General features: G+C 44.6%; 1 protein-coding gene across 1 annotated transcript in view; it reads right to left on the reverse strand.

Annotated features, from left to right (window-relative positions):
* acss1 (acyl-CoA synthetase short chain family member 1) overlaps window positions 1-12,408 on the reverse strand; it is a 78,966-nt gene that overhangs the window by 54,641 nt on the left and 11,917 nt on the right. Inside the window, exon 5 of the mRNA XM_080199753.1 lies at window positions 9,237-9,389. Coding sequence (XP_080055879.1) covers window positions 9,237-9,389 — 153 coding nt within the window. The remainder of the gene's footprint in view (window positions 1-9,236; window positions 9,390-12,408) is intronic.

Genomic DNA, 12,408 nt, shown 5'->3' on the forward strand with positions numbered 1-12,408 from the left:
GGCGTTTTGTAAAGCACTCTGGGATAACCGGGCAAGAAACTAAACCGACAGGCTGCAGTTTAAAGACAGAGACAAACAGGCTACAACCCTGATGAGTGAATACACAGGATATGGGCCATCTCCAGGATGAAAGAGACTTTCTGATCACACTGGGTTGTGTGCCAGACGTAAAGGCACCGTGAATCCTTATTTAGGAAGAAGGTATGTGACCTATGTGCCTACAACACCTACAGGCATGGCCACCGGGGACACACCCAGAGATCGGTGTGGTAGCACCTGATTGGACCCTTATCGATCAGGGTGACCAAGTCCTGATCCATTGATTGGCAATGGCCAAAAAAAGGGCGTGAAGCCAAATGGGGTATAAAGGATGCTGCACAACCAGGAATCTCTCTCTCTCTCTCTGATCCCACGAACGAGCTACAACAATGGTGAACATCGCCAGCAAGAGGAGAGCCACCACACCCGAGAAGGAAGAAAGAGAGACTACAGCCAGAATGCCAGACCAGAACAAAGGACCAAACTACACAGACAACTACCAAGACCAGCATACAGATAAAGGCCAGTATCTGTTTGGGTATTTGTCAGTCACACACAATTAAGTCAAGGTCTTGTATTGTATTTGAATTCTAGTATTTTCTGTAAGATAACTTATTGTTGGTCGGGTGGGTGATTATTGATTGTGTGGGTTTAAATAAATATTGTTTGTACTAATAAGACGTCTGCTCAAAGTTATTTGTCCATCATATAAGGGTTAAAACAGGCTTTTTTTTTACAACAATCATATATGTCTCAATGAGATCTCCCCTCATTCTTCTAAACTCTAAAGAGTACAAGCCTAGTTTATTCAGCCTCTCCTCATAGCTCAACCCCCTCAACTCTGGCATCAGCCTAGTAAACCTCCTCTGCACTCCCTCCAAGGCCAAATTATCCTTGCGTAAGTACGGCGCCCAAAACTGCACACAGTACTCCAGCTGCGGCCTCACCAATGCCCTATACAGCCACAGCAAGACCTCCCTACTTTTATATTCAATCCCCCTCTCTATGAAGGCCAGCATCCCATTCGCCTTCCTGACCAGCTGCTGCACCTGCAGGCTGGGTTCTTGCAACTCATGCACAAGGACCCCGAGGTCCCTCTGCACCGTCGCCTGCTGCAGTTTTTCGCCACCTAAGTAATAGTCCTTCCTACCAAAGTGGACCACCTCACACTTGCCAACATTAAATTCCATTTGCCATTTCCTGGCCCATTCGCCCAGCCTATCTAGATCCTTCTGCAGACTCTCCACACCCTCCGCACAATTTGCCGTTCCCCCAATCTTGGTGTCATCAGCAAATTTCGACACCCTACACTCGGTTCCCTCCTCCAGATCATCTATATAAATGGTAAAAAGCTGAGGCCCCAGCACCGACCCCTGGGGCACTCCACTAGTCACCATCTGCCAATCCGAATAGCACCCGTTGACCCTCACTCTCTGCCTCCTATTTGACAACCAATCCTCTATCCACGCTAACACCCTACCCCCAACTCCATGTCCCTCGACCTTCTGCAATAACCTCTCGTGAGGTACTTTGTCAAACGCCTTCTGAAAATCCAGAAAGACCACATCCACCGGCTCTCCTCTATCCACCGCCCTAGACACATCCTCATAGAACTCCAGTAAATTTGTCAGACACGACTACCCTTTAATGAAACCGTGCTGCGTCTGCTCTATCAAGCAATTCCCTTCAAAATGCCTCGCAATTTCCTCCTTAATGACGAATTCTAACATTTTACCTACCACAGACGTTAAACTAACCGGCCTATAATTCCCCACCTTTTGCCTGGCACCCTTCTTAAACAACGGCGTAACATTAGCCGTTTTCCAATCTTCCGGCACTTCCCCGGAATCCAGCGACGTCTGGAAAATAACCACCAAGGCATCCGCTATCACCTCCGCCATTCTTTCAGAACCTTCGGATGCATTCCATCCGGTCCTGGGGACTTGTCCACAATCAGCCCCTCCAGTCTGTCGAGCACCGCCTCTCTAGTAACAGTAATGTCATTAAGACCCTCCAGTCCTACCACCTTTCCATCGCTAACACCCGGCAAATTATTCACGTCCTCCTCCGTGAAGACAGAAACAAAAAAGTTATTCAATACCTTAGCCATATCCCCATCCCCTACCACTAGGTCCCCTTTCTCATCCTCTAAAGGACCAACGTTCACCCTAGCCAGCCTCTTCCTTTTTATATATTTATAAAAACTCTTACTATCCTTTTTTATATTAAGCGCTAGCCCAGCTTCATAGTTTCTCCTACCCTTCTTTATCAACTTCTTTGTCAATCTTTGTTGACATTTAAACCTCTCCCAATCCTCTTCTCGCCCACTACTCTTAGCTACTCTAAATTCCTCCGCTTTTAATTTAACACTTTCCTTCACCTCCTTTGTTATCCACGGCTTATTACCTCTCTTCCTACGGTCCTTTTTGACCATCGGAATAAATTTCCGCTGAGCACCAAGAAAGATCTCCTTAAAGATCCTCCACTGCTCCTCAGCAGACCCTCCCTCCAATGCGCTCCCCCAGTCAACATTCGCCAATTCTTCTCTCATCCTACCGTACTCCCCTCTATTCAAACAAAGTACGCGTGTCCGGGAACCCACTTTCTCCTCCTCCATCTGCACCAGAAACTCCACCATACAATGATCACTCTCTCCAAGAGGATCCTTCACCGCAAGGTCCCTAATTCTACCCGCCTCATTACATAGCACCAGGTCCAAGATAGCTCGCTCCCTCGTCAGCTCCAACACACACTGTTCCAGGAAACTATCCCGGCAGCATTCCAAGAACTCCTCCTCGAGCCCACCGCGTCCAACATGGGTCGACCAATCAATATGCAAATTGAAATCCCCCATAACTACGGCCGTCCCATTCGTGCACGCCGCACTTATTTGCGCGTTAACAGCTCGCCCCACCTCCAGATCATTATTCGGGGGCCTATAGACGACACCCACCAGCGTCTTCCTCCCTTTGCTGTTCCTAATCTCCACCCACAACGATTCCACGTTCTGCTCCTTGGCTCCAATATCATCCCTCGCTACCACCTTGATGCTATCCTTAATCAGCAGAGCTACGCCACCCCCTTTTCCCTCCTGCCTATCCTTCCTAAACACTTGATAGCCCTGTACATTCAGCTCCCAGTCCCTGTCACCTTGCAGCCACGTCTCTGTAATGGCCACCAGATCATATCCATTTGTGTTGATCTGCGCCACCAGCTCATCCACTTTATTCCTAATGCTTCGTGCATTCAGATAAAGTGCCTTCATCCCAGCCTTCACCTGGACCTTATTTGCCGGAACGCCACCAAACATACTCACGCCCCCTACTCCCTCTATTATTGGGACATCCTCGGCCTCTTCCCTTACCTGTACCCTATCCTTAACTTTAGACCTCATAACGTCACCTACCCTCGCACCCTCCCCCCCCCCTAATTAGTTTAAAGCCCTGTCTACAGTCCTCTTTACTCGATTCGCCAGCACTCTGGTCCCAGCACGGTTCAGACCAACCCCATCCCGCCCGAACAGGTCCCACCTACCCCAATACTGGTGCCAATGCCCCATAAATTCAAACCCATTCCTCCCACACCAATCCCTGAGCCACCCATTCACTTCCTTAATCCTGTCAACCCTATGCCCGTCTGCACTCGGTTCAGGCAGTAGCCCAGAGATAACCACCTTGTCGGTTCTACTTTTTAATTCCATTCCCAGCTTTTCATACTCCCTCCCCAGATCCTCAGTTTGCATTTTGCCTACGTCACCGGCACCCACATGTACCACAACGACCGGATTCTCACCCTCCCACTCCAGGTTCCTCTGCAGCCCAGATGCGACATCCCGGACCCGAGCACCAGGCAGACAACACACCCTTCTGTGCACTTTGTCATTGTGACAAAGGACAGTGTCTATACCCTGATGGGGTCTAGTCTGGCTTCATAACATACATTGGAGTTTCTGATTTGGCACCCTAACACCTAGGATACTGATTTATAAACAGTTAATAGATATGTATAAAACCTTCTTTCTGCTGAATGGGTGAAATCCTACGTTAAACAAATTGAGCAATGAAGCTCATTAAATGAAGATGGGGGGGAGAAATGTGAGGACATCAGGAAACTGGCTCCAACCCACCAACTTCCATATTTTAGTTGCAGTGCATTAGACTATATGCAAGCAATACCCTCAGAAGAGGGAAAGGTTAAATTTCAGTATATAAATAGATCAGTTGCAGTGATATTAACATGGAATGTATATTTTGCTCCACAAATTTCCTGAGCTTCCTGGAACTCATCAGGAAAAGCAAGACAAGAAGAAAATGGAAATTAAAGGGGCTGAAGTCATGGCAGGAAAATATGCCAATCAATACTGAGTGTCCATGGCTGATTTTTTTTTCCCTGTTTGTGGAAAATGGTTTATTCATAGTATTTGTGCTGAAAGGTTACACCACATACTTTGGCTGTTACTTTACACAATAAAGGCACCATCTATACTTGGGATATTTGGACACCTTATTTGCACTTTGGAACACTGATCTATCACATTGTCCGAATGTTGCCTACGCGCTGTTATTTTGAATCAGATGAGGACTGAGATGAACACCAGAAGCAGCAGCAGCAGGAGATGAACCAGGAGCATGAACTGCACCAGGTGCAGCAGTATCTGCACCACAGTGGCCTGCTGCACAGGAAAGAAGGGAGCAGCAGAGAGATGAAGTTGCTAGGAGACCATACCCAGCACACAGGGTCTATACACAGAAGATAGGCATCCTCAACATGTTGGAATATCAATGTCTCAGGAGGCCCAGAGTGTCACATCAGGTGATGGTAGACATTAACAGCTTTCTGGAACAAGTCCTGCTGCTGCTAGCTGGATTTGGTGGAACTGCTCTCCTTGTGGGTGTCAAAGCCATCTCTGCCCTCAACAATTTTGCTTCTGCATCCTTCCAGGGCTCACCAAGCGATATCTGCAGGTTCACAGCCGATGACACACAAATGCAGAAGGCAAGTCATTGATAATTTATTTGCCACTTATGTCAACTTCATCTGCAATGATGCCAGTCAGAATTATCAAACACTCAGGCTTATCTGACTCTGACAGATTTCCCATCATTGTTGGATGTCCCTCGATTTGACAACTACTGAAGGTTGAGAGTTTCTGTCATGGGTCTTTGTGTGACTATAGAGATGCAGGGCATTATTGACTCCTGCGTCTGGCTTCCATCAAGGACTTTCATTCCACCAATGTGCAGCTAGTGTGCAAGCACGAAAGATATTTGTGCAGCTGTGTGTAAGATTTGCAGGTAGCTGCTGTGATGTTTACAACATGCACCATTACCCCTCCCAAATATCTTCATACCATAGAGCAGTTATTTAAAAGATGGCTGATGACATCTCTCAGAATTCTGAGGAATGAGGCCCAGAAGCAATACGTTGAATGTCATGTAATCATCTTCCAAGGAGGAGGAGGAAAACAAGGGGAGAATAAGAGGTAGAGGCAGTATGTAATGTGGGCAATGTACCACCAGGAATACACATTGTTGCTCAAGTTGCCCTTATTATTGTGCGGTTAGGAACGTAGGACTTAGGAGCAGGAGTAGCCATTCAGTCCTTTGAGCATGCCAACCATTCAATAAGATCACGGATGATCTGATTGCATCTCAACTCCACTTTGCTGTCCGTCCCCCTTAACTCTTGACTTGCTTGTCTATCAAAAATCTGCTTTACTCTACTTTGAAAAAATTCAGTGACCCAGCCTCCACTACTTTCTGGGAGTGTCACATCAGGTGATGGTAGACATATTAAAGGCCCATAAAGCGAAAACAATTTTCATCTCTGTCTTAAACTTCCACCCACCCAATCATTTCTGTCTTCGCTGCCACCACCCACTACCCCCTTATCTCTGAATCTCATAACCGTACAGTAAAGCAGTACTGTAAACAATTAAGCCTTTCATTCATAACTCCCATTGCTTAATGCCAATTACATGAAGTATGTGAAAAATTTGTTCTTTTTGACCACAAGGGGGTCGACTTTTACATGAGCATGTGTAATATATTGGTCATAAATATTGGTCTTATATACATCCTAAAATTGCACTATATCAGCATTAACTATAATATATTAGCCATAACTCACAAAACTCATAATAAGTGGGATATACTGGTAGTATCAGGAATATACTGATTCAAGTCTGGAAAATGAGTAAAGATTGAAATATCCAACAATAACAAAATATAGTTTGTGCTCCTGGTTCATCTCCTGCTCCTGGTGTTCATCTCAGTCCTCATCTGATTCAAAGTAACAGTGTATAAGCAACATTCAGACAATGTGATAGATCAGTGTTCCAAAATGCAAATCAGGCGTCCAAATATTCCAAATATAGATGGGGCCTTTATTGTGTAAAGTAAAAGCCAAAATATATAGTGTCAATAATGTTGTAATATGGTCTAAGACGTTTTCAAGAACATTGAGCAGAAAATTCCCATTTTTTGGCATAGTGTTGTAGTGGGTGTGAAAAATATTGCTAAAGCCGCTGGCCACAATGGCAGCTTCCTCTGCTGTATTATCAGGGAAATGGTTGAAAAAAGTTGAAGAGGCAGGTCCCATGGCATAATGCTGGTGGGTGGACTCTGACTGAGTCTGCCCCCGCAAGCAATGTAATATTTTAAACACCTTTAAAAAGGGATCCTGATACAAAAAACTAAAAATAGAACCCTGTTTTCCCCTCCCACCAGTCACTACCCCCACAATACCAGCATAAATGTAGCAGCTGGAGCATCTTTTGGATATGCCTTTTAGATGAGAATTACAAAAGGCCCAAAATAGATCCTCAGGGGAAACAAAGTTAATAAAGGTGCAATAGTGGGAAGTGGAGCCATTTTGGACTCAAGAACAGCTTCTTGCCTTCTGCCATCAGACTTTTGAATGGACCTACCTTATATTAAGCTGATGTTTCTCAACACTATAGCTATGACTGTAACACTATATTATGAAACCTCTCTTTTCCTTCTCCCTGATGTACTCTATGAACAGTATAATTTGTCTGTACAGTACACAAGAAACAATACTTTAAACTGTATCCTAATATATGTGACAATAAGAAGTCAAATCAGGTCATTAAAAATGATTCTGTGGCTAAGTTAAGAATGGAGCCAGGTAAATAAAATTCTCCCCAGCTGGGCAACGGTGAATAGGTGTTGACAAAGGTTGGTCAAAAGTAAATTTTTCTGTCCCGCCCACAACAATGCCTGCCTCAAGGCTGAAATATCCCAGCCAAGGACTTTGGAGGTTGGACGTGGAGTGGAAGTTTACAGGGATGGTGGGGTCAGGACTTATTGTTTGCAGCGAGGGAGATGACAAATTTGAAGATGAGGGAGCCAGTGCCCAAGGAAAGGGAACTCTTAACAATATCAGTTCACATGGGAGCAAGGAAGGGAAATTGAGAGGTCAGCAATTTAACAGAGTGTGTTTAGAGAGCTTTCGGCTTGATGAGTTCAGAAAGGGTATGACGGGCAATAGGAGAGAAACTAGAGAAAGATTCAAGTTAAGGGCTAGGGAAATGGGTACCATCAAAGATGTTAGAAAGTTCATAATTGGAATACATTGATCACAACTGGAATACACTAGTCAGAATTAGAATATACTGGCCCTGTCTGGAATATACCAGCCAAAGCTGCATTATACTGTCTTAACTGGAATGTACTGATTATATCTGGGAAATTAGGAATACCTTGAATATACTGAAGGGTTATAATTGGAATATATTGATGATAACTGGAGGACTAGCAATATTTATAATATAATTTGGATGTAATGAGAGTCAGGGAGTAGATAGTGCAAGGAAACTGGTCCCCCTGCTCATCCACACCGACACTGAAGGCATGCCAGGTGTCCACTTGACTCATGTACATCCAGTCAGCCCACAAACTGCAGCGTGAGGTATGCGAGTGTCAGAGGCCAATTGAGGAGTGATCCCTCAACCACTGGGTCACAGCCCCAAGGAATTTCAAAGTCATTGTTCCCAAACCAACCCCAAATCTTTTGTACAGATAATGTTACAGTCACAGCCAGTTTGCTCCTAAGAGCAATGTGATCAGAATTGCTTTTGTTGGTGTGATTTTTTTTTGCAATAGACAGCTCTGTATTCCAAATAGATAATATTGCTGATGCCAGGGTAAGTGTAAACATCACTTGCATTGAAAAATAATAGCTGGCAAAATCAGATAATGATGTGGGTATGCCGGCGTTGGACTGGCGTAAACACAGTAAAAAGTCTGACAACACCAGGTTTTAGTCCAACCTATTTATTTGATAATATACTCACAAGCTTTCGGGGTTAGCCCCTTCGTCAGGTGAATGGAGAGTTCTGGCCTCAGACAGAGCATATAAAGCACAGACAGTTTAGAGATTACTGATTAGAATGCGAATCCTTACACCTAACCTGCTGTTCAAGACCTGAAGTGGCTGATAATGTGAGTGGAAGGAGCACTGATCACAGTTTAAAGAGATGTGTATTGTCTCCAGACAGTACAGTAAGTGAGGTTTTGCAAACCCCCAGGCAAGTCACGGGGGTTACAGGTAGTGCGACATGAACCCAAGATCTTGGGTTCATGTCGCACTACCTGTAACCCCCGTGACTTGCCTGGGTTTGCAAAACCTCACTTACTGTACTGTCTGGAGACAATACACATCTCTTTAAACTGTGATCAGTGCTCCTTCCACTCACATTATCAGCCACTTCAGGTCTTGAACAGCAGGTTAGGTGTAAGGATTCGCATTCTAATCAGTAATCTCTAAACTGTCTGTGCTTTATATGCTCTGTCTGAGGCCAGAACTCTCCATTCACCTGACGAAGGGGCTAACCCCGAAAGCTTGTGAGTATATTATCAAATAAATAGGTTGGACTAAAACCTGGTGTTGTCAGACTTTTTACTAAAATCAGATAAAACATAAAGTCACATTATCTGAAAAGCAAAACTACTTGATACCATTACCATGAAGTGCGCACAGTTAAGTATTTTAACACAAATTAGAGACAAGATATATATTTGTATCACTTTAATTTAGATAAGTAATTTAATATTAACTATTTTACTGATCAATATTACCTGCAAGTTTGGCCTATATGCCTTTTTACAGTTAACATAAATCAATACAAGGTACTAGGGAAAAACACTGAGCTCACCATCCTGTTCTACTGGTACCTTATGGGTGATAGATGCATACAGCAGATAACCAGCCTGTGTATGGACAAGACCCTTGGGTTTTCCTGTACTTCCAGAGGTATACAGCAGGAAGAGCATGTCCTCACTGTTCATGGGCTCAGGATTACACACTGGTTCCTCTTTCTCCATCTCCTACAGAAAAAAAAGGGCAGATCCTCTTTCTCAGCTGTCGCATTATTTATTTTAAGGCAAAATGTTTTAATAACTTTTCAGTTTCACCAATACATTTAGGCCAGACAAATATGCGAAGCCCACTTACATTCTAAAGGTAGACATACAAAACCTTTACTCCCATAGCTGCTCATTTCTTTAATCTCACCAGCACCACAATAGTTGCAAGGAAGGTGTAGAAATACAGATGAACATAATGTAAACTGCAGGAAACAGCACGTTTAGTTTAATTCATCTTGGAATTGAGGACATGGCTGGCAAGGTCAGCAATTGGTGCCCATCCCTAGTTATCCTATGTAGATAGCGGTGGGCTGCCTTCTTGTAACCTCTGGTGGCTGGTTTGATGCAGTTGAGTAGTTTTCTAGACAACTTCAGAGGGAAGTTAAGATTCAATTGGGTTTCATTCCCAAAAGGACATTAGTGTAGCAGCTGAGTTTTTAACAACAACTCAGTGATTCTTTTTCTTTTGGTTCATTCAGGAAATGTGGGTATTGCTTATAAGATCAGCATTTATTGCTTTACCTAATTACCCTTGAAAAACTGGGGGAGGAGTGGTGAGCCACCCTCTTGATCAAGACAGTGTGTACTGTGCATGTGCAAAGCTCAGACATTGCAAATATGTGAAAAACAGCATCCCGGCCTCAAGCAATGGCCCAATTACAGAACAATCCCATAAAATTTGGGATGGTTGGTTATTCTGACTCCCACATTTCTCACTGAATCTGGTAGAGTGACCGGTAATCTTGGCTATGAAGTTACAGAATGTAGTTGAATGCAATTCTGCTGCTGATGCCTGACAGCAGCTCCTGGGTGCTCAGTTTTGAGCTGCTGGATGTGGTCTGAATCTATCTCATTTAGCACAGTGGTCGTGCCATGCAACATGATGGAGGGAAGATGGGATATTGTCTCCACAAGAACTGATACTGTCTTTTTATTTCCACTCAAAATGGCCTGGCAAGATTTGAATTTACTTTTCAGAATTATGAATCAAGTTTTCAGAATTATTATTTTCTGACATACAACAGGTGATACAAGTACCATATTCTGGGAGGACCCTGTGAATTCAGACAAACGCCCTCCAGCACTCAGGTGTTCCTCACCTCATGTCTAGTTCTGCTTGAAACTAATTGGTGGAGACCATTTGCCATGATAAGTGTCGGTCATTCTTATTTTATTTACTAAGCAGAAATGCAATTAGTCAGACTGGGAATTGCCAACGGTACTGCAATACCAAAGGAGTGCTACATCATCAGAGGCATCTGCTTTTGGATGTGGTTTTGAACGGAGACTTCATCAATCCTCTCAAGCCTGTAAAAGATCCCATGGAACTATTCAAAGAGCAGGAAGGTTTTCCACACTACCCTGCTCAATATTTACCTTTCAAAGCACATCACAATGCTATTTAGGGGACCTTGCTGTGAATGGGTTGGCTATTGTGGTACCAGCAAGAATAATACTCCCACAGTCCAAATGTGTGCAGGTTAGGTGCACTGGCCAGCTAAATTGCCCCTTAGTGTCCCGGGATGCGTAGGTTAGAGGGATCAGTGGGGTAAACATGTGGGGTTACTGGGATATGGCCTAGGTGGAATTGTGGCCGGTGCATACGATGGGCCGAATGGCCTCCTTCTGCACTGTAGGGATTCTATTAAAAAAATTCCATAAAATACAATTTGTAAGTACTTGATTGGCTATAAAGCCAAGCAATTATAAGGGCATTGGTGAGACCACAGGCCCAATTTTTAACATTGCACTGCACCCATTTTCGGGTGCAAAAACTTGGTAAAGTCAGGCATGAGGCGAGTAGTGTGATCTGCGCCTGCCTCTGTGCCAGTACCCCTTTACCAAGGCCCAAAAGTGGCCACTATCAGGACCATGCCCAAAATGGATGCGACAGCCATTTAAATACGTTTGCATGACTTTATGGGCTGCATGCCCAACTTTACTGGCACTTCCCCCTTTATCATCGTGTTCACCCATCCAGATGCGAAACAGACATGCTCCATATAAGTCCGATTCGGGAGCTGCATCAGTGAGGGTTAGTGAGCAGGTAAGTGCCAAGCGTCCAAAGCTCTCTGCTTGCAATCAGCGGCGGTGGGGGGAGGGGGGGCGCGGTGGTGGTGGTGGTCAGCTGCCATTCTGCCTGAAATCAGTGGAGGGGAACGGGGGTCCGCTGCCAGTCTGCCTGAGATCAGTAGGGGAAAGGGGAGGAGGTGCCCTTGATTGGTCTGGGTAGCAGAGGGAGTGGGAGGAATAAGGAGGTCAGTAATGTGGGGGTGGGGCAATGTCTGTAGGGACCAGGTGGAAGCATTATCTGGCCTGGGAGGGATGTGGCAGGGGAGCTGCATTCTATCATTTTTTTCTGTGCGTGCGCAGTTGAAGGCGCCAATCAGAGGTGCAGGATTTTGGGTGTGTTAAGCACCTCCCACAGGCTTGTGCAGCACAATTTGGAATCGCTGATATTTTTGCAGAGTGCATATGAGGATGCCTGAGAACAGGGTCCAAAAGTCAGATCTGAAACACTCCCAGTTTCAAGTTTACCCAGCGCTTCAAATCAAAATGGTAAAATAGGGCCCCACATCTCAAATACTGCATACAATTTTGGTCTCCTTACCTAAGGACACGGTTCAGAGGAGGTTTACTAGATTGTTACCTGGAACAAGCAGGTTGTCTTATGAGGAAAGGTTGGGCAGATTGAACTTGTTTCCACTGGATCTGAGAAGAGTGAGGGATTACTTCATTAAGTATATAAGACCCTGAACCGTCTTGAGAAGGTGGATGTGGAAAGGATGTTTCCTCTTGTGGGTGAGTCCAGAACTATGGGGCACTGTTTTAAAATCAGAAGTTGCCTTTTAGGACAGAGATGAGTTTTTTTTCTCAAGAAGGTTGTGCAACTGTGGACCTTCTCTGTTTCAGAAGGAGGTGGAGGCAGTGGTGTGGGGGAGAGTCATTGAATATTTTTAAGGCAAAGGTAGATAGATTC

This window comes from Carcharhinus amblyrhynchos, chromosome 12, assembly GCF_965287045.1.
Source record: "Carcharhinus amblyrhynchos chromosome 12, sCarAmb.v2.hapA, whole genome shotgun sequence".
NCBI classification, from domain to species: domain Eukaryota; kingdom Metazoa; phylum Chordata; class Chondrichthyes; order Carcharhiniformes; family Carcharhinidae; genus Carcharhinus; species Carcharhinus amblyrhynchos.